Source organism: Squalius cephalus, assembly GCF_949319135.1.
Source record: "Squalius cephalus genome assembly, chromosome: 21".
NCBI classification, from domain to species: Eukaryota; Metazoa; Chordata; class Actinopteri; order Cypriniformes; family Leuciscidae; genus Squalius; species Squalius cephalus.
Genome location: NC_137142.1, coordinates 22,428,408 through 22,452,034, shown reverse-complemented (window position 1 = coordinate 22,452,034; position 23,627 = coordinate 22,428,408). Strand labels below are relative to the sequence as shown.

General features: G+C 36.8%; 2 protein-coding genes across 3 annotated transcripts in view; both read right to left on the bottom strand.

Moving 5' to 3' along the window:
- vcla (vinculin a) overlaps positions 1–6,012 on the bottom strand; it is a 41,992-nt gene extending 35,980 nt beyond the window's left edge. For both annotated transcript variants that reach the window (XM_079855171.1, XM_079855172.1), the window contains exon 1: positions 5,663–6,012. In XM_079855171.1, coding sequence (XP_079711297.1) covers positions 5,663–5,830 — 168 coding nt within the window. In that variant the 5' untranslated portion in view covers positions 5,831–6,012. The remainder of the gene's footprint in view (positions 1–5,662) is intronic.
- Positions 6,013–17,893: 11,881 nt separating this feature from the next.
- plaua (plasminogen activator, urokinase a) lies at positions 17,894–21,851 on the bottom strand. Its single transcript, XM_079855209.1, has 10 exons — positions 21,794–21,851; positions 20,619–20,661; positions 20,373–20,508; positions 20,144–20,241; positions 20,013–20,054; positions 19,723–19,900; positions 18,968–19,119; positions 18,749–18,889; positions 18,278–18,423; positions 17,894–18,190 (listed from the first exon to the last, which is right to left on the bottom strand). The coding sequence occupies exons 4-10, from the start codon at positions 20,157–20,159 to the stop codon at positions 17,993–17,995; spliced, it is 873 nt and encodes a 290-aa protein (XP_079711335.1). The 5' UTR covers positions 20,160–20,241; positions 20,373–20,508; positions 20,619–20,661; positions 21,794–21,851; the 3' UTR covers positions 17,894–17,992.
- Between the last annotated feature and the right edge of the window lie 1,776 nt (positions 21,852–23,627).

The window sequence follows — 23,627 nt, the reverse complement described above, 5'->3', positions numbered from 1 at the left end:
AATGATATCGTATAGGAATCAGTTTTTTTCCATCTGATAAACGCTAAAAATTATCCAACAGATTATAAAGTGTGTCCTGCAGTTAAATTGACAGACCATAACTGAACCGCTCAATTAGAATAGGCATAACATTATCGTCCATTAGTGTGGATGCTAAAATAGTTTTGTCATTATCATTGGTGTGAACAGGCCTTTCCCCTGATGGTTCTGTTTTTGAGCAAGTGACACTATAAACTGTCTATACTGCCTATTTTTATCAGCTGTGGTTCATGGAAATGGATCATTAAATTTTGCAACAGCATTCTATTTCATCACCTGTAAAAAAAACTATTTACCATCAATTTAAATATTTTTCTTTTACAGCGTAGCAACATGTGTAACAGGGCAGTTAATGAAAAAACTGAAAAAACTGAACAAATATATGACATCTGACATCTCATTCCTCTAATGGTCATTTGTGTGTGAGGGTTGCACTGGATACACACAGCGTTTGTGTGTGCTACACTGTGACGGCATGCACCTACAGTAAGATGCCTTTCCCTCAGCCGAAAGAAAAGCAGGTGTGACTGCATTCTCTCTCCATGATGGCTGTTTATATAACAAGGCTCCTGCTCTGTCACAGCATTCTGTCATCTGCCGAATGTTTACGCTCGAACTCAGAAGTATCTCTCATTGATTCCCACAAACTCCACAAAGACTCACGACTCCTTTAAAGGGAAACTCTGCACACACGCTGGTGGATCCATAAAAGGTTCGACTTTATAAAAGGTCCCTCAACCGCACATTTGTCAGTTTTCGTGGTGTCGAACAAAGCATATGGGTAACAGAAAGACAGACTCAAGAGGCAGAGATACATCGATTGTGTACTTTTGATGCATAATTAATGCAGAGTGCGTATAGCAGTTGTGGCTTCACTAAAAAGGCTGTTTGATCTCAGGTGCATTAGTGCTGTGATAATGGATTCTGAGAGAGCAGCCCAGGTCAGCAGCTGCTCCGGCTCCTGTCTATCGGCCCACTGTCAGATATCATTAAACACAATTCAGACCATTTCAGAGAACAAGACCGAAGAGGCCAAACTTGTGCAATGTGGATGATCAACAGCCCAGTTTCCCAAAACATACATAAAGTGCAACCGAAATGTCACACGAGTTCCCACTTCCACAAAACTTCAGCCAAGACTTCCACTGAGTTTGTTTCATTACAATTTTTTAAAGAAATTATTACTTTTATTCAGCAAAAATGCATTCAATTGATCAGAAATTAGTGACAGAAATCTTTTGTAACATTATTGTTTTACGGTTTCTAATAAATCTGTTTTTTTTGTTTTTTTTTACATTATCAAAGAATCCTGGAAAAACTTAATCAGCAATTGTTTGTAACAAAAAAAACACATCCTTGGAGAGCATAAGAGATTTATTTTTTAAAAATCTCACCAACACCACACTTTTGAATGGTAGTGCGTGTGTTTATATATAAAACGTTTCTACATATGGGCTTTCCAGTGGTCGATACCAGTGGTCAACCTCAACCACAACAGATAATCCCTAAAATTATTTTTATTATTTATTACTGTATTAAGTTTTGGGTGAGTTTACAAGATATATATATATACATTTTATATATAAACACACGCACTACCATTCAAAAGTGTGGTGTTGGTGAGATTTTTAAAAAATTATTATATATGTATAGATATGTAATTATATATAATATATATATGATGGCTTTTCTAATACATTAAATATATTTTGTTTATATGTTTATGTGTAGTATTCCTGAAAAAGGACAGAAATAATGAAAGAAGGAAAGAAAGAGGCTTCTAAACCATTATCTCTTTAAGTAAATACGTAGGTGACTAATCACACACAAATAAAATTAATATAACAAACAACTGATTAAGAAAATCAATGATGAACCCTTTTTATAATGAAATGACATGTATGGAAATTTTAAATAGGAAGAAACCTATTTGGTCAACTTGTAAAAGGGTCAAATTTTTCAGTATATCAAATTAATTTATACTTATTTTTCTCCAAGTACATTGTGTGCAGGCTTTTGTGCTTTTTTACTATGAGAAAAGTATAAATAACATTAATTACAAACAGAATCAAAATTAAAAGTATTGTTATTGTATTTTATGTTAAGTGTCATACCATTAATCTCACCAACACCACAACCAACAACACCGTCAAGGGTATAATCTGCGTTCAAGTAGATATATTCTTTTAAATGTTCCCTTAATGAAGACTGCTTTTATTTATAGTGCACCAACTGCTTGGAATGCGATTCAAAGATCATTGAAACTTACTGTATTTATTTCAATTAATGAGTTTAAGTTATATCTCAACCAAACATTCCAAACTGTCTGCACCTGGTCTTAACTTTTAATTTTGTTTTATTGTTGTGTGTGTGAGTGTGTATGTGTGTGGTTGTGAGTGTGAGTGTGTTAGTGTGTGTGTGTGTTGTGACTATTGTTTTATGTACTTAATTTTACTTTGTCTGTTTTTATTATGTTTACTGTGTGCTGCTACCTTGCAGGGCTCACTTGTAAATGAGATATCTATCTCAATGTGATTTTCTTCCCTGGTTAAATAAAGGTATAATAAAAAATAATTTAAAAAAATTAAGTTAGAATCATCATAAAATCATAAAAGAGCCGTGTAGAGTCCCATCTACTTTGTAATTCATAGAAATCAGTCATTATACTGCAAACATTTACACCACTCAAAATATATTCTCTCTAGTCAAGGATGGAATTATTTTCTGGAGAAGTCATAACAGAGACTTGCTTTAAAAGGAAAATGTCTGTTTAAAGTACTTGAGGGATTATGGGAGCCGAGGGAAGCAGCAAACTGCAAACAAGTTTATGCTTGTGTCATCAGTGTGGGTCTTACTATCACATTGTGATAGTTCTGTATGAATGACTGGGATTTACTTCAGTTTAACACGTTTCAAAGGGCATCACCTCCTCTCACACAATAATTTGGTCACTCTAAGGGAGTTTTCCCTGCAAGTGGCAGCTACGGATGAAAACATTCCACTGAAGTCCTAGAGTTTGGCTTTGGCTTTGAATTTCTACTGCAGGTCATGTCTTTAATCACCACATTTTACCGTTGAAAGTGACGTTATAACAACAGAAGCATTTCATAGTTCTACCCTACTGCTGACTCCTAAGTGAATCTAAGAGTTAGCCATGGATGACATAAATGGCACATATTTACAATTGCATATGGACGGTATGCCAATGGCTCTCTTCCAAAGCACTGTGACAGACTTGGCTGAAAAGACAGACAGACAGACAGACAGACATGGAGACTCCCCTCCAGGCCAGCGAGACCCCTGCTGTCTTCTCCGTTAAGAGTCATAAAAAAAGCATTCAGAGAGAAGAGAGACAAAGAAAATCTTAACTTGAAAAAAATAGTTTTCCAGGTAGATATAGTTGGCTGTTCCTTACTGGCTTCATTACAGCCCTTAGCAATGACCATTAATCAGTCCAAGACTGTATATTCCTGAATATGGTTCTGGACTGTGTCTATTATATCTATCTAATATTTTGTGGAAGCTTGAACTAGAGAGTAATTTATTTGTGTTAGCATTACAATAAACAATTGCATGCTCAATTCTTTATTTGTCACAATTAGGGCCATTATACTTTAGTTGACAAACTAATCTCTTACCACAATCTCAAAGTGACCAAGAGAATGTTGACGATCTAAACATAGAACAGTCTCCAAGATACAGCCCAGTCTTTAGAGTGAGAAGAGATATAAAGCCTCTTCACTCAGCCTTGATTTCGAGGCTTGGCTGATGTTTTGGACACTTCAGCAGAAACAGGTGCTACAAATGAGAGAGGTGCTAGTGCTCTGGGTGTGTCTCCAGTGAAGACGCTGACACTTTAGACTTCCTCAAGCCAGCAGGGAGTCACTTTCCCTGGGCATGAAACACCCCCTCCGGCCATGCACTGTGAGACTGTGTTACTTCCCAGGCTAGAAGACCTATTTATTCCCGGCACAAAATGCTCACTCCCTATTTGTGACTTACTCACATACATTAGGAGGATTCTTCTCGCATTACTATACCTAATGACAGCTGGGAGTAAGTTACCAAATAAACAAGAAGAAACAGAGTATACTGAAAGCACTTCTACATTCTCAACAAAAAAAACAAAAAAAAAACTCTTGCAGGTCCTGCTTGCGTTAAACCACTCACAACACACATACTTCTGAGCACATATGCAACTTGAAATAGAATAGAATAGAACATTTAACTACACACTGTAGAAACTTACTAGAACCAATGTTTTCAAATGCATGGAGTTATTTAAAAATACACAAAAAGCATTAAAAAATAGAATACAATAAATAGCAGAATGGAATTGAAAAGAATATTTAACTACACATAAAAGTTACAAGAAGCAATTTTCAAATGAGAAGAGAACACAATAGAATAGAACAAATATATTTCAGTTAGAACACAATACAAAGTAGATGAGACTGAGATGGAACACAACAGCTTGTGCAGACCAGACATTACATCAAACTATGTAAATTATAAACAGGATTTCATAACTTTTCAGTATTACACATACAACTTGAATGAATGCTTTTCAATAACAGACTGAGAACTTTCTTCAAGTAGAGACTCCCTTATTGAGACCAAAAAGGAAGGAGAACATACCAGCAAGATTCTGTCTGGTTGCTGTGGGTACACTGGGAAAATAATGGTACAGGTTTCTGAGATTAATGATTCTGTTTTTGATGTTTCCTGGAAACAACACCGGAACTTAAAGTACTTTTCTAAACAGATGAACTCCTTGTACAAGGAAGAATACAGTCCACCTATAAAGACTCCATTTATATCACACTCAGTTCATCTTTATGATGCAAACCTCATTGCTTCAAGTCGGTTCATTTGTTTAAAATACTGTTACTCCAATACAGGATAAGGCAAGGGAACATTTAAATTTGACACTACTTAACATAAGAAAGATTACAGCATGTTTTTGACTACAATATCTCCCTGCTCTTGCTGAATTTGTCACCTTATCATTCAACTACACTTCCAGATATTGCATACAGCCTTTTGTAACACAAACACAGCCTTTGAGAGTTTTTTTAGAGGCACTTTAGTTAAATGAGGAGAACATAAAACTCGCACTGTCCAACACTTCCCTGACACCTGCTGTGATTCTCCTCACTGATCCATCAGGACCATGTGTTTACATTAACCATAATCTCCTTTAGCCACAAACTAATAAAGTCAGATTTGACTCTTAAGCCAAACCCATTATGGTCAGTTTACTCTCGTAGGCATTTTCATTTCCTAATGCAACACCCACATTCATCACATCACGACCCTTCCCAAAATTACCAAGGTAAACAATAATTCCCACCAAAATACCACTAACAAAAACTACAACAAAGCAGTACATTTTCACAAGAAACTTGGTGTTTCACCAAAAAGACAAAGTTTCATACTAAGTGGAGAAGGTCTCATATTTATTATGATTTACAGTACAGTAGCAATACCTGTGGTATGGTATTTAGGAAGAAACTGTGGTTACCATGGTATTTTTTTATAAAGGGAGACGTTTTAACGGAAAGACAATGAAACAGCAGATAAACTAAAACACAAGATGCTGTATGGATGACAGGACTCTCACCCGCACGAGGTTGCTGACAGCCGCTTGCACTGCCGCCACTGGGCTAGTGAGATCTGGGATCGCTTTCCCATCAACTTCGCCCTCCTCGTGCATGATAACCAAGTGAGATATCTGCTGAGCCACCGGCTCCAGGATACTCTCTATCGTCTTGGTATGGAAAACTGGCATCCTGAAATCTAAATATCCTCAACACAACTGAGAATAAGGCACGTGTTCGCTCTGTCCTGCGCTTTACCCCGTTATTTCTTCAAAGGGCACCACGAACCAAACGTTTATTCCCGAATCTATCCCACTCATGCAGCGAAATCCCTAAACGCCTCCTCAACGACAGACGCCTTCTGTAGATAACCAAAGCCAGGCGCCCGGTGAGTGCGAACGAACGCACGGCTTAAAAGAGTCAGTGCTCGTCAACCAATCAGCGCAAAGGTTTCACGCCAATCGGAGCAGCTGATTGGTCCGCGCTGACGCTGTTTCCACTCTTCTCCGCCCCACCCTACCTGTGTTAGAGCTTCCCTGACTACGTTATGCAGTCAGTAGCCAAAAAGGGAATGCGTCGGACTGGAATGACAAAGTGAGGATTCCGTGGATTACATTTGATTTTAATGATAGGTAGGCTAATGGTGTTAGTGAAACGGAAACAAAGTAACTGATACTCAATGACAGACCATGCAAGCATGTCTATTCTTAGGCTGCAGCTTTTAATTCTGATCATCTGCTTATGTCTTCTTCATGTGCTCATTTCTGCGTGACAGCATTAAATGTGTCGGTGGTGGACAATTAATCTTAGTTTTAGATAATGCTGTTGAGCAGCACACAAGATTCATAAGTTCACGCGCCTGCTAAATGTCTCTCTTATATGAACTGGAAGCAAAAATACTTTTTTTCAAATAGGTTAAAAATATCACATGTATATTGGCCATGTAGACTACACACTAACGTTTTTCTTATGCTCACCAAGGATGCATTTATTTAATCAAAAATACAGAAAAAAAGAATATTGTGAAATAATATTAATTTAAAATAGCTTTATTGTTTTCTATTTTCAGCAGTCATTACTCCAGTCTTCAGAGTCACATGAATCTTCAGAAATCATTCTGATAATCTGATTTGAGGCTCAAGAAACATTTAGGTAACACTTTATTTCATAATGTCCGTTACACGTTACATGTAGGCCTAGGCCTACTCGTCATAGTAACAGTATATTATGCATAATTACATGAAGCTAACCCTAAACCAAACCTTAACCCTATCCCTATAACCCTATCTATAGTAGGTTGTTAATTAATAGTAGTCAAGTCAAGTCAAGTATATATAGCGCTTTTCACAATACAGATTGTATCAAAGCAGCTTCACTGTATTAAATTAAAATAATACAACAAGGTTTGTTTCAAGTGGAATTTATTGATTGATAAATAAAATTAAATATCCCCAAAATATCCCCAACTGAGCAAGCCAAAGGCAACAGTGGAAAGGAACCGAAAAACTCCATCAAGTGACCTAATGGTGTCCTAAAACTCCATCAGGTGACCTAATGGAGAAAAAAAAACCTTGGGAGAACCCAGGCTCAGTCAGGGGCCAGTTCTCCTCTGGCATTTATGAACTAGAGGCCGGATTGTACTCAGTATTTAAATGTATAATTACACTAATTTACACTTAAATGTATAATTACATTTGGTTACACATTGTAACCAAATGTTTCTATAATTTTCTTAATATTTTGTATATATATATATATATAGGTGGACAGTAAAAACATTTACTTGAGTACTGTCCTTAAGTATACTTTTTGAGTATCTGTACTTTACTTGAGTATTATTTTTTTTCTGAAAACTTTTTACTTTAACTGTCAAGGTCCTTGACTAGAAAGTAACGTCAGTCAGGGGACGATTTTGGTTGCAGGAGTTGCATTTTGGTTGGAAATGAAAGTCGGGTTGACATCAGAACCCAACGTCTGATTGAGAGACAAAACCCGATGTCAGATTGACGTTGGATTTTGGTTGCAAATGAAAGTCTGATTGACGTCAGAACCCGACTGATGTTGGTTTCTGACATCATCCCGATTCTCATTTTCAACCACAATACAACATTGGTCCAACATTGGAGATTGACGTCAATCTGACGTTTGATTCTGACATCAACCTGATTTTCATTTTCAACGCTGGGTTTGGTCTTGTTTTGGAGCACACTAGCTTATAGACAACAGTAAGGCTAACATATTCATACTAAAAGCCAAAAAACTTTTCATAGAGACTTTAAATAGGGCACTATTTCATATATAATTGTCTTTATGTCAGTTTTTATCAATTTGAATGTGTCCTTGCTGAATAGAAGTAATATATGAAGAGTTCAGATGCAAAAGCACTTAGAGTGCCATCTGAAATTTTCTTCTAGAATGACCATTTTTATGAAGCTCGTATATTTAAGTTCAGTAATTTAACTTAAATGGCAATGAAAATTACCTAATAATTGCCATTTAAGTGAAATTACTGAACTTAAATAACCGAGCTTGATAAAAATGATCTTTCTAGAAGAAAATTTCAGATGGCACTTAGAGGCTTTTGCATCTGAACTCTCTCTCTCTCTATATATATATTAGGCTAAATCTTTTTCACACAGACATACGAAAACACTGACTTCAGCTTCTGTAAGTGACGTGCATATAGCTTTATATATATTTGGGTTCAATTAAAATGCAGTTATAATTTTAAAAAACTACCTATGTCAAAACAATGTAGAAATTCTTAATTTGAGGGGAACTGCTGGACACTCAATATATTGCCCTCCTTTGGTTTAGCCTACTTTAGATGATGAGTTTAGAGACAAGAATAAACATTTAGTTAAAGAGAGACTGACTCCCTATAAAGAGACATTCTGTTTGCAGGCAAAAAGACAGAGCTTCATTCAGATATCTGTGTTTAGGACATCTGCAGGAAAGTAATGTATAGAGTTATCATTATGTACACATAATTCAAAAGTTAGATCTTTAGACGAGTAAGGCTATATTGTGACTTTGTTTCAGATACCATTCAGCGCTAATAAGGAAGAAAACACAAGGCAACTGTAAGGTTACCAAATAAGGAGAGATTTCAGATAGAGGAGCACAGAGAAGTGCTTTGCAACACTAATAAGGTAAATTGTTTATTGTATAAGTAGCAGCTGCCATTGAACCTTGTAAGTGCAGAGTCAGAGGATGCTTCTTTCTAGGACGTTGTCTGCAGTCTCTCAATGTTTCAGACTTAACAGGAGAACTACTGCATTGTGCTTTTAAACTCTTTTAGACATCAAAAGATGTCAGACAGTTCACACTTCAAATAACCTTATAAAATTTGTATTGTATTGTATTTAATATTTTCAGTATCTGTCTCTCCACCCTTTCAGTCATGAGTTTTATTTGTATAGAAAATATAAATGGAAACCACTGACTAATTATTATGTTACGATTTAGATGAATTATTAATGGTCACCATTATAAATTGTCCTTATAAATTGTATTACTAATATTGGTGTTGAAACTGTTTATATTGAAATGGAACGGTGCAGAACCTGCCTCATTACAACCAAGGTGAGTAATGCTGTGCTCAGCAATTTCATGTCATCCAGCCCTACTGCTGACTAGTCCATATTTCCTGTAGCTGTGGATACCCTGTTTTTAATGCGAGGCTGGAATATGCAATGATGGAGACACCTGAGATAACAAGATAACTAGCCTACAGTTATCTCCATGAAGAGATTTCAAGCCATCCTTTATCGCTGCCCAGCACATGTACAAAATAAATTATTTAGGCAAAACTTATTTCTGGGTGTCTAAGTAAAAGTAGGCCTACTGTCTTTAATATCAAAGCAACCCAGATTGCACATACCATATACACATGTCGTATATAGATAGGTAGGTTAGACTGCAGAGACGCACTTAAAATAAATTCCATAATTTTTCTTATGATGTAGCAGGCAGCGCCCTCCAATGTTCAACGAGAGTCATTACAGAACTCAAAAACATGTACCTGTCATTTAACACGTGCTATAAACATTCCATCTTTTGAAACCACGGTCTTTAATATTGGCACACTGTAAAAAATATGTAATTAGAAAATTAAATATTAACTCAACAAATTACTTTCAACTAATTATCCCCAAACAAAAAGATACACTGTGGTAATTTTAGCTTAAGGTCTGAAGGTAAAATTAAAAAAATATATTCACCGTACATATTAAATTGTGTTCAGCCAATCCATCAAGTAGAAGTGAAAACTATGTGTTTCTTGTGACAACTTCGATTTTAAGGACATCTGCTCTCAATCAACATTTCTTCACCATTTAAGAGGAAATCATGAGTTCAAAGCACCTGTGAGAATACTAAAATTCAGATGAAATTACACTAAACACTGAGTGAAGTAACCCTGAAGTACTTCCTGTTTTTCCTTTTTTTGTGTGGGACTTTTGCAGTCTTTCAGATACTTGTAAATGTTTTAATGTTTAAACTGTTACGATGCAGTTTCATGAACTCAAAGTACCTCTTGTGAAAATACAAAAATTCAAGTGAAGTTACACTGAACATTTAAAGTAACCCTCTCCAGTTGGATCTTATGGTGTGTTTGACGTTTTTGCACTATAGCAAATATTTGTAGATGTTTAATGTTAAAACTGTTAAAATACCTAAATACAAAAATTTAAGTGAAATTTCTCTAAACACTGGGTGAGTACAGTTACTTACATTTTATGGTATTTTTTGATGTTTTTACAGATAATTGATGTTTTTTAAATTTGATTTTGTCCATGTAAGGTGTAATTCATCAGCTTTGCATATCTTATCAGAATCCTGAATTTAAATGCATGATTTTTATGATTTTTAATCACACAGAATGTATTTTAAATGCATTTACCATTTTAAGGTATTTTCACAATACTGTTGTAGATTTAATAAAATGTATTAAATAAACTATTATATTATTAAATAAACTGGGAGAATGGCTTGAGTGTTTAATAGCCTATATAATGATGTAATACTTTTTTTTACACTAATTTTTTCAACGTATTATTTCTCATTGAGCCAATGTTAACAGACTATTGCAACAGTTGACAAAATTTAATTTACAGAATTTCACTTGGGCCAATTTAAAAATTTAGATGTGACCAGTCACTAGAAAACTTTGAGTTGGGGAGGTCAGAATTTTTTTTACTGTGCAAGTATAAGGCAATTGTTTAAAATCAAAACATAATCAAAAATGTGCACAACTTGGCAGTATCCTACCCTATAGTTAAAACACTCAGAGGCGTGAAAATACACATAAATGTAATTTTGTTTAATATAATATAGTTGTACTGTTTATGTTTATTGGAGTTTATGTTTAGTCGTAGCTAAACTTAACTGTCTGCTATAGCGAGGGACATGGCGGAGGCAAGGCTGGATTAGTACCCCCAGGGGCCCCTGGGCAAGTTCATGGGCCCCCCTCCCCTACCTGACAACCACACACACACACACACACACACACGCGCACGCACGCACGCACGCACACACACACACACACACACACAATACTAAGGCCCACCAGATGTGGGATTTTACATGCCACATCACTTTTGGTCAAAAGCTGAATGACTAGTTCACAAGACGCAAGATTGCGATATGCGATTGCGATCTAATAAACAAATGGTTTCATGAGTCAACTTGGTTCTCAAGTAAAATGCACACACAGATTAGTGATAATGCTGAAATGCGTATTTCTCAACTCAAACTAGAAACAACAACTAAATGCACTGTGTTTTCAAATTAAAACAATATTTTTTACAAAATTAAATTTTGACATCTTTGCATTACTGCAAACTTGTTATTTGTCTCAATAATACAATAGTAAAAAAATATCCTTGCGCCTCTCTGTGCAAGGGCCCCTGGGCACGTGCCCAGATTGCCCGTATGGTAGATCCGGGCCAGGGGCTGACTCACCACCAGGTATCATTTAGTGAAGAAAACGGGACTCACTACGACACAGTGAGTATTTAACAAGAGTTGTTATTGCATATTTGTTCATTCCTTATTTGTGTCAAATACTGTTAGCTCTTATGATATGTAATTTGTGTTAAGTTGCTTTATTGAGAGTCGCCATGAGACCGCTAAAACATGTGATAGTGTAATTCAGGCTGCATAAGTTACGAAGTTGATGTGTGCCATTTTGTGTTAGTCTGGGGGGAACACCTATACTAGCTTGTTGAGGACACAACGTGGCCATGGTATCATTTTAGGCAACCTGACATCCTCAGTTGGTTCTGGCTTAGTGCCCTAGGCAAGATTAGATATGGAGCCTCTAAATTAGGGGGAAAAAACGAATTTAACTATTATTGTTATTAATACAGAACTATAATGTTCAAAACATTTTTAATTTATTGAATAAATGTTGTTATTTCAGGCCAAATACAATAAGATTATCAATAAAAATAAAAGTGGTGTTTGGGTTAATGCTAATGTTACTACTGGCACTACAGAACTTGCTATTGGTCATTTAATGCAACTTCCTTTCCTTTTTTACACCCAGAATGTGTTTGTATTTTTAAAACAATTGGGGCTTTAAAAACACATCTGTGGAGAGGGTACATCCAAAGACTGGCATTAAGGAGAATGCCACATTTTCTGGTGACAACTTCGATTTTAAGGACGTCTGCTCTCAGTCAACATTTCTTCACCATTTAAGAGGAAATCATGAGTTCAAAGCACCTGTGAGAATACTAAAATTCAGATGAAATTACACTAAACACTGAGTGAAGTAACCCTGAAGTACTTCCTGTTTTTCCTTTTTTTGTGTGGGACTTTTGCAGTCTTTCAGATACTTGTAAATGTTTTAATGTTTAAACTGTTACGATGCAGTTTCATGAACTCAAAGTACCTCTTGTGAAATACAAAAATTCAAGTGAAGTTACACTGAACATTTAAAGTAATTCTCTCCAGTTACTTGCATCTTAAGGTGTTTTTGACGTTTTTGCACTATAGCAAATATTTGTAGATGTTTAATGTTTAAAGTGTTAAAGCTGCAGTTTCATGAACTCAAAATACCTAAATACTAAAATTTAGGTGAAATTTCTCTAAACATTGGGTGAGTACACTCACCAGTTACTTACATTTTATGGTATTTTTTGATGTTTTTACAGATAATTGATGTTTTTCAAATTTGATTTTGTTCATGTAAGGTGCAATTCATCAGCTTTGCGTATCATATCAGAATCCTGAATTTAAATGCATGATTTTTAAGGTCTGCTGTGCAGAATGTATTTTAAATGTATTTACCATTTTAAGGTATTTTCACAATACTGTTGTAGATTTTATAAAATGTATTAAATAAACTATTATATTATTATATTATATATATATTATATACAGTATATAATATATTATATATATTATATTAAATACACTGCAGAATGGCTTGAGTGTTTACAGTTTTTTACAATCACTTTGCTACTATTTTCAGAACCTTGATGTCACAAAACTCAAAACGGTTATCACTTGTAACACAGGCTGTCTAATGTTCAAAACATTGCATTGTGCATTCACATCTTTAAAGAAATCTTGCACTTGCACAATCATTGGTTCAAAAAACAAAACCGATAGTTTCACTGTGTCAATGTTCGTACAATCATTAAATATTGTAGAACAAAATAGGTGATACAGGTTTCATTATGGTACTACATGTACAGTAAATACATCTCTGTAAAGTACTGCAGTAGTAGAGAGAATACTACAGACACAGTGGAATCACTGAACAAAGTTTGTAATATATTGATGCAAAACACTACAGTACAATCACAACATAGGTTTATTTGAATCAAAGCTATGAAATAGAAAAGAAAAGACAGTACTGTAAAACATCAAATGCAGTGTTCCTCAACTTGCTTGCTTGTACTGTAAGAAACAAAACAGGAGTCATTATCTATACAGTGCAGTACTGTCAATACTGTAGTCTGAAAAGGTGGTACAGTATTTGGGACCATAGACACAGTGTCTGATGAAGCATTATGATAAAATATTAGGCTACATCCATGGATATTGTAGTCTAATTGGTTCATGCTCTACGCTAATTGGTGACAATGAATCTCGTTATCTTGAAACTTTCATGATTTAAACATGGAAGATAGTTTGTCTGTTTCCATACAACTATGCATTAAGAGTAAAGCAATTTTGAGCAGTTGTATCAATTGATAGTTAGATCATTGTAAGGAAATGAATAGACACTCATTTGAGTGTCTATGTGTGAAGTACCTTTTGAAATACTTTGATGTTAAGTTGTGTCATATTGAACAGATGATTTTTGTTGAATGAACAAATGATCTAAGTTTTATGTGTATTGTATCCAAGCAATTGAGAAAAGGGTTAGAGTTTTGAAAAATGTGTATTTTGATCATTGGTTGTGAGTTTTGTGTCTAGAGTTGTGAAAAATGACACCAAGGTTCTGAAAATAGTAAGAAAGTGATTAAAAAACTGAAATATATAATGATGTAATAATTTATTTATTTCACTTTTTTTTGGGGGGGGGGGGGGGGGGGGGCAACGGGGAATAAACAATACAGTAAAGTTGCTTTACTAATATAAATTTACCAATATACATTTTTAGTTTAGGGAAAACAAAAAAAGAATGCTACTACAATTTGAAATATATAATTGGGCCAATAACATGGTTTGGTCATTGGTCAACTTCTTTTTTTTTTTCAATTTCAATTTTTTTAATGTATTATTTCTCATTGAGCCAATGTTAACAGACTATTGCAACAATTGATAAAATTAAATTTACAGAATTTCACTTGGGCCATGTAACGGTCACCAGCTGGAGTGCCCTTGAGAACCACCAGAGTGCACTCCACACCCGACTATTGTCACTCTCTCACTAACTACATTTCCCATAACTCACTGCCCAAACTCATAATCAAAAAATGCATTCACCTGTGTCTCATCATCCTTGTTAGTTTCAGCCTATTTATTCCTTGTTCATTCATTCAATCATTGCGAAGTTTTGTTTAGTGTCACACTGCAACTCGGAGCAGTTTCGTGACAGAAAACTTCACCAACACAGATCCAGCAGCCAAGTAAGACCCAGACCCATCATGAATCCAGCAGCACAGATCATGCGTCTCCGTCAGGGAGACCAGCCCATAGATGAATACGTCATGGACTTTTTGTAGCTGGCTCGCTTGACCTGTATGGACGAGTTATGTCTGATGATCTTTTTTCGTGGAGGACTATCCGAGCCGCTTAGCTCCGTAATGCCACTTTATCACCCTAGCTGGACTCTAAAGCAGTATGTTGACTTGGCCCTGCAACTGAGTGGCTCAACTTTTTCTGTGGGTTTCACGTCTGCCGAGCCTGAGCTTCACGTCATGCCCACTCTAGTGTTGGCAACTCCTGTGCTAACACCGCGAGCAGCGCAGTCACACCAGAGCCTCATCCCGCCATGGCCTCTGCAGAGCCTGAGTCTCTTCACGTCAGCCCTGCAGAGCCTGAGTCTCTTCACGTCAGCCCTGCAGAGCCTGAGTCTCTTCACGTCAGCCCTGCAGAGCCTGAGTCTCTTCACGTCAGCCCTGCAGAGCCTGAGTCTCTTCACGTCAGCCCTGCAGAGCCTGAGTCTCTTCACGTCAGCCCTGCAGAGCCTGAGTCTCTTCACGTCAGCCCTGCAGAGCCTGAGTCTCTTCACGTCAGCCCTGCCGAGCCTGAGTCTCTTCACGTCAGTCCTGCCGAGCCAGAGCTCCAGGTCACGTCTGCCGAGCCAGAGACTGTTCACGTCACGTCTGCCGAGCCAGAGACTGTTCACGTCACGTCTGCCGAGCCAGAGACTGTTCACGTCACGTCTGCCGAGCCAGAGACTGTTCACGTCACGTCTGCCGAGCCAGAGACTGTTCACGTCACGTCTGCCGAGCCAGAGACTGTTCACGTCACTTCTGCCGATCCAGAGATTGTTCATGTCAAGCCCACTGAGCCAGTGTCTCCGGACAAGATGGCCGCCGCCGAGCCAGTGTCTCAGGACAAGATGGTCTCCGCCGAGCCAGTGTCTCAGGACAAGATGGTCTCTGCCGAGCCAATGTCTCATTACAAGATGGTCGCCGCCGAGCCAGTGTCTCCGGACAAGATGGCCACTGCCACGTCACCTGAGCCCTCAGCAGAGATGGCCGCCGACACGCCTGAACCTGAGCCCTCAGCAGAGATAGCCGCTGCCATGGTGTCTGTTGCTGAGCCGCCGTCCGCCTGCAGGGTCGTCTCCTCCCTGGCCGCCTGAAGGGTCGTCTCCTCCCTGGCCGCCTGAAGGGTCGTCTCCTCCCTGGTCGCCTGAAGGGTCGTCTCCGCCCTGGTCGCCTGAAGGGTCGTCTCCTCCCTGGCCGCCTGAAGGGTCGTCTCCTCCCTGGCCGCCTGAAGGGTCGTCTCCGCCCTGGTCGCCTGCACAGCCTGATCCACCCTGGCCTCCCGTCTTGCCGCAGTCTCCAGGTCGTCTTCCGCTCCACGGGCCTGGCCCTCCATCCCGCCCCCGGGTCCGCCTCCGCTCCACCTCCCTCCTGGAAAATTTCAGAGCGTCTGGAAGCCGCTCCTTTGAGGGGGGGGCTATGTAACGGTCACCAGCTGGAGTGCCCTTGAGAACCACCAGAGTGCACTCCACACCCGACTATTGTCACTCTCTCACTAACTACATTTCCCATAACTCACTGCCCAGACTCATCACTAATTGCATTCACCTGTGTCTCATCATCCTTGTTAGTTTCAGCCTATTTATTCCTTGTTCATTCATTCAATCATTGCGAAGTTTTGTTTAGTGTCACACTGCAACTCTGAGCGTTTTTCCTGGTTTTCTTGTTTCTTGGTTTTCGGATTTCTTGCCTGTTCCTTGGATTACTCTCTTGCCTCTGACCCCTGCCTGTCTTGTTTTTGTTTGTTTGTTTGGACTGCCTACCTGTGTTTTGACCCACTGCCTGTTTATTGGATCTTTTTCTGTCATAAGCATTTTGTATTCTTGGTAAGAGGAAGGATATTATAATATCCTTCCTCTTACTAAGAATAACATATATGTTGTCGGAGGATACAAATAGTCTAGTATTGGTGATTACACTATACTTCCACTATTTTCACTATGATTCACTATTTTCTCTCACATTCTCATGTTTTATGATATCATCATCTTGTACACAACAACATGTGGTTGTTCTCAGGAAAGTTCTCAGCATCTAGTTATTATTTCCTGTTCATTTTAGTGCTTCAACATAAACTTTTTTCAGTTTATTGCCAAGGCAACATTTCTAATTTTTCAACCAATATTTATATTTTATTTTATTTCAATTATAAGAAATGTTTTGATAGTTTTAGTTGAAATGTATCTCATCACTTTTGTGACATGCCCCAATTTCACCATATAAGATTTAATTAGTTTAATGGGACTGTTTAAAGGGAAGAAAATTTACTGAATTTACTGAAAAAATGTCCACGGTCTTCCAAACCTGTATAACTTTTTCTTTTCTTTTGTTGAAGAATGGTCTCACTCATTATAATGAAACAAAATTGGTGCCCATTGACATTTCTCAGAATCTCTTTTCTTTTTTTGCATTCTACAGGTCTGGAATAATATGAGGGTGAGTATGATGACAGAGTTTTAATTTTGTGGTGAAGTAGAGTATTTAAAAAGGCAGATGTGTATTATTCACTGGTCATGGCTATATTCATTTTAATATGCACAGATTAAAATATGAAAGAATAGTTAATATATGCTTGAAGGAATGAAAATAGATATGAGTGAGAATGTAGCTGTGATTTAGAAAAAGATTTATGATGATGCACAATGAATGAATGAAACAAAAACGTTTATTTAAGATTATTTCAAATTATTTTTTAATGAATTTAATTTTAAATAATAATTTAAATAATAATTATTATAATTATTATTTAAATGTAAGATTTAAAGCAAGTTTATAGAATACAATGGAATATCAAATGAAATTATGAAGAATTTTGTATTAAACAAAGTAAAGACTATTACGATGAACATTTATCATACATGCATTCTTGCAATAAATAAAATATGAAATAATAAGTTATAAAAAGTAACAGTAAAACAAAATGAATAAAACAGATAATTTGCAGTTCTCAAAAACTGAACATAAAATGTATCCTTCATACACCTAAAACTGGTATCACTGTCCAATAAAAGCAGACACGTGCAATTGTAACACTGTAAAAGATGATTCCTATTGATTGCCAAAAGTAGCTGCCATGTATCATTTGAATAGCATAAATAATTGGCATGTGCTTTCTGTGCAGACAAAACACTACCCTGAGTGGCTAAGCATTTACATTTGTGCTGTAAAGTGTCACAGTTAATCCTTCTGTGGGTATTTGGAGCCTGCTGTATATGTGGGTAAACCCGTATGCATTGAGATCCAATGGTTGTAGTTGGTGACTTTTGTATAAACACCTGGGTTAAGCTTTTCTGCACACTCTTTTCCCCAGCTAATGATACCGAAAAGGAACATGGTGTGATTTATTTCACACACCAGAGGCCCTCCTGAGTCACCCTGAAAGCAGAAAACATACCGTTTTTATGAAGATATTTTGCAATTTAATTTGTCAGGGCTAAATTGGTCAAATATTTTCTTGTTTACCTGGCAAGCATCTTCCTCCCAGTCTCTACCAGTTGCGCACAACATGTTCTCGTTGACCTCGTCCTTACTGTAATGCGTCTGGCAATCATTCTGGGAAATAAGCTTCACTTGAGCCTGTTTCAGAATTCGAGAGTACTCAAAGCCACCTTTAAAAAAAAAACAACAGATAAAAAAGCAATGATGACATGTTACATTTTATCTCACATATTTACATAGTTCTGGTCCTGACATTCTACATTGACGTCCAGAGTGACGAAATGACATCACTAAAATGTCTAGCTGCTAGATTTTTAGCGATCCCGCACAGTATGTCATATCACAATTATAGGATGTCCCAGATTGTGTTATATTTCATATCATAGAACAGCTTTGTGGACACACCATGTTGCCCTCATATCTTGTTGTCGCAGGAAAGAGATCATTGCTGTTCTAGGATACACTATCAGCATACAGTCTGATGTGACATCTTACCCTTTTGATGCCTTCCATAACCAGCAATATCACAGTAGAATCCTGCGGGAAGCATCTGCTGGAAAGGAGGAAGACACGCGGTTCTCACAGAGTTTGTCTTCACTGCGCATTGTCCATTCCTGCCCACTATCTTCAACAGGGCTAAAGGAAGTGATTTATACTTTTAATTGCTGGAATAATACAATATAAGGTAAATAGTAAAATATAATGCAAACTTACCCATGTCATGATTATAGTTTTCAGTTGTGTAGTCATAGTCCTCATGGACCACAAGTTTGCTCACTGTGAACCGCTGCTCTTTGACAGAGTTGGTTTCATTGATGGCATTCTTTCCCAGAATGACAGAGTATTTCTTTTTTTGAGTGTCCTTACTATTCAAAACGAAGAAACAATACAATTATATATTATATTATATAAAATAAATTACACCAATGTAATGACATTCTGCATTAAGCAGTTTTATTGCACAGCCCTCTGGAATACTTGATTCTGATCACAGCAAATTGGAGCGTTATTGCCACCTACTGAAACTTTCTTTGCAATCTAAATGCAAGTTTCCAACTGCAGGACTGCTTAATAGTTGCTTATTAATTAGTTTTTTCTTTTCTGTCCTTCCGATTTTTCCTGAATCGGCACTAATTTGATGTCTCTTGTATTACAGTACATCACCAACTGGCGCCATCTTACTAGTAAAATTGAGTACAGAGAACTTTATTGTTAACACTACTGTAATGCAGTTGCAGTGTTCGTCTTATTGATAAGCCAAATGTTTTGTACGTTGTGGTGGACTATTTATTTAGGATAATATTTGAATCTTTGAGTGCTAAGCGGGATCCTGTCAGCCGGTCATTAGGCTACTGCTAAAATAAACCGGATTGGGTGATACGAGACCCTGACTCTGGAACAGACTGTACATTAGCTTACATAGCGCTCAAATGAGGTCAAACTTTTCAGTTAACAACAGGATGACATACCCAGCAGGGAAGCAGTGGGCTGCAGTGAGAACCCAGCATGGCGCAATGAGGGTTCCTCCACAAATGAACCCATCTCCTTTGAAGATAGCTGCCATCCAAGGCTGTGACTCAACACTTGACCTTGATCCTCCGATTATCTTTGTAATGCGTTTTAAGCGTCGCTCCCCACACGTTGATTCTGATTAATACATGAGAAACATCAGAAACAACATTTCCTAACATCGTCATTGAATCATTTAGGATTTTTGTTTGGAATGGACATTAAAAAAGTAAACTGATCAAATTGTTACCTGTGTCCTGCTTTGGTGGGACGTGTGTTGTTGGACTCTTGGCTGCATGAGCAATAATAGGTCATATTAGTCAATCTGCTATCAATATTACCCATGACTTAAATAAGCAAAAGAGATGGACTTCTACTTACTCGGCTTCATTTCCATGCGGGGGATGTCACATTTTTCCCGTACGTAACGGTCTCTTTTCCTTACAATGCACCATGGCGAAATCCCCTTAGCTGGATTTCTGAAAAAGCAAAACATTCAGAGGTCAGAGGTTTCACCCTAAGCGTTTTTAATATAATAGTGTCAGCAAAATAATCTTTGTTTTACACTCCATAAATGGGGAACAAAAATATGAATGTAAATATAGAATACCTGCAGTAGTTATGATTGCAGTTTCTGAAGTAGGTGTGTCGATTTGGGATGGAATTCCACTTTAAACACTTCCGTCCATTGACTGTCACTGACTCTTTGTATGTACTCTCATACCTTCCATCAAGTCTGCACTCATCTGAGAATAGAAAAGTTATTAATAAACCTATATATGTTCAAATGCTACAAATAGAACTTTATGTTGTATCAAAACTTTAATTTAATGTGACAAAATCAAAAGAGATTTACCTTCTCCTGGAGTAAAACCGTTTTTCCTCGTAGAGGTTTTCAACTAAAAACAGAAATCTAAATATTAGCGTGGGAAAAAAGTTTGATTCCATTTAAAGACACTGTAGGAAGTAGGAACTTTCACTTCTGTTTTGTTTTTCCACTTACTGCATCAGTTAAGCTCAGGGCGCATGTCAACAGTAATATTCTGAGAACGAACAGCATCTTGACCGTAAACCAATGTTTTCCTTGTTTGGAGATCCTAAAAACATTTTGAAGAAGTGAGCTATAAGAAACATCTCTAAAATAAAAGATTCAAAAGTATATAAATAATCAAGTTTTGCCAAGAAAATTTTGAAATCAAATGACTTTGCAGCACTGACTCTGCAAGAAAACAGGCATAAAATGTTACTAAGCCCACCATTGACCAGTTATTCATTGTTCAATATATTACACAAATAAAAAGTGCTCCTGCAGTACTTTTGAATTCATTTTTGGCACATTTCAGATATGTTCAAATAGTCTGATTTTGTATTTGTATCCTTAAGTGTAGTGCCCTTATATACATTACTAAAATAACATTTTTTTGTTGCCATCTATGGTTCTATGAAGAAATGTTAACATACGGAAGCTTTCCATTACCCTTAAGGTCATTTGGAAAAAGTTTAGTTAAATTATTAAATTGTCCCAAAATGGGGGGACCCAAAATGGTTAAAACCCCCATCTTTTTAAGAGTGTAACATAAATTAAGTAAGATAAATATTAATTAATCCATATGCTCACATTTTAGAAGAAAAGGTTCTGTATAGATTCCGTCAGGCGCTTCATTTATACCTTTTAGGGGTTTCTATCATGAGATAATTTTATGGATTTAGTTTTAATTTATTAATTAATTTTGTTTTGATTCGATTTTTATTTTGATTCAATTTTATGAAATAAACAGCTTGTAAACATACTTTATCACAAAAGCATGAAAGATAAACATGAAAGTGTTATGCAATAATTTAAGACATTTCTCCTTATATAGAACTTGTATAAAAGGGCATAAAGGGTTCTTTAAAAATTGAGTCAAGAACCCTGGAGTCTGAAGTGTATATGCATAAATCAAGTCAATGAAAAAGAGTTGTACATGTAAAATATGCAAATGTGTAAGAATGAAAGCAAAGCAGAATCAGAAAAGAGTTTTTGGTGCTTACCTTTCTGATAGTAGAGACAGTTTGCTTGCAGATGTTGCTGTGTGGAGCTGAATAGGGCTTACTGAGCACTCACTGTCATGTGCTTGTTAGTGTTCCTTGATTTATAGTGACGAGTCCATGATTGTCTGAGGAGGCCTGGCCTCAGGGAAACTGGCATGCGCTGTGCAGTAAACACTGAGATTGTGGGTTATGCTTTTTGCGGAAGCTCATATGTGACTCATGCTAAATTACTCAAAACCTCCTTAATTTTTTTTCACATGTTAAAGAGAAAATATTCCTAATAGGGACTTTGCCCCTGGCCTGAAGCAATGACAATCGTTGTGGTTTTTATATTGCACTGGGTATTTCACAACACGTCATAAATTAATGTGAAAGTTAGTGAAAATGGGTATCTGCAAGGGTTGATATTACTCTAAACTGTCAAGGTAAATAATATAAAAAGAACTGCAGATTAATTAGATATTAAAACAGATGTTGTGTGTTGTGTCCCATACATAGGTGATTCATTATCATTATTCATCTGTTTGTCATGGTCAGTCAATTTTAACTCGGAATGGAACTATTTTTAAAATTGCTGTAACCTTGCATTTCGTCATTGTTTCCTAACATCCGGAGCCATTCACATGTTTTACTCTCTGCCCCATGCATGCATGCCACTGTTTGCATGCCTGGGATATCATAAAGTTGAAATATTGGGCTTTTCTGTGATATTACATTTTTTTGTAATTTCTGAGGCACCAAACATGATAATGATTATTTTTTTAAATCACACAAAAACATTTTCCTCGGTCTCAGACGATTAATCACAGGATTATGCAAATCTGTTATAGCATCCTGTGAGATCTATACATGATAAATGAGGGGGGTTTCAGGAATTAGAGAGCCAGAGGAGATGATGTCACTCTTTAATCTCTTTAAGAAATGTGCAGACGTTTAAGAAATGTCCAGACATGTGTTTCCTGTTCAACACACTACTGAACTTCCAATGTTGCTGATATTTTGGCTTCTGTGATGATAAGATCTGATATTTCAGCTAAAAATTTGCATCACCTTTTATGATGCTGTGCATCAAGTCTGAGTGACTTCTTTTGTAGAAACCAACATAATGTTGCATTTTCAGAAAGTTTAATCTTAAATTTCGTAGAAAGAATATAGTTTAAATGGGTGAATTCATCGCAGAATAATACTTAGAGTCATTGTAATTAAACACATATGCATAAAGACCTCATATTCATCACCATATGCACATTTATTTAATTATTAAGACTGTTTTTAAGACCATTAATAAAATATGCTGTTTTGACATTAAGAAATCACTTTCAGAGGTTATCACTGTCCGCTGCCCATTCACTGGCCGGCTGATGTATTTATTGCTCAGCTTCTTTTACAAATACATAAAGAGATATTCAGTCAGAATTCATTTAAAATTATGAATAGAATTTAGGTTTTTAATTGAACAAATTGAGACTTTTCTTTTTTTCTGTTCTTCAGATGGGTCAACTGTCTGATGACACTGATGGATGTTTTCTTGCATTTTATAGTCTTGAGCACCATCTCCTGGACATTGATGTTAATGTTCACTCATGCTTGCACATGGTGGGTGTGTGGTATGGTACAACCACATGTTGACTTTACAGATTAGTTTTAGATCTCTAACTGCTACAAAACAATCTGCATATATATATTTGACATGATTCACCAAAATGCAAGCAGTTTAGCAGATTTTAAAAAAGTCTGGCAGCCTGGGAGTAAAATGCACAACACAATTATATAAATTTGGAAGGAAGTAGGCCTACTGCTGAACAAATCCTAAAAAGTAAATTTTGACCATTGG

Coding starts and splice junctions, on each gene's coding strand:
- plaua (XM_079855209.1), bottom strand. Junction 18,890..18,967: donor AAACTATAATCATGACATGG/GTAAGTTTGCAT, acceptor CACTTCCTTTAG/CCCTGTTGAAGATAGTGGGC. Junction 18,191..18,277: donor GGGAGGAAGATGCTTGCCAG/GTAAACAAGAAA, acceptor TTCTGCTTTCAG/GGTGACTCAGGAGGGCCTCT.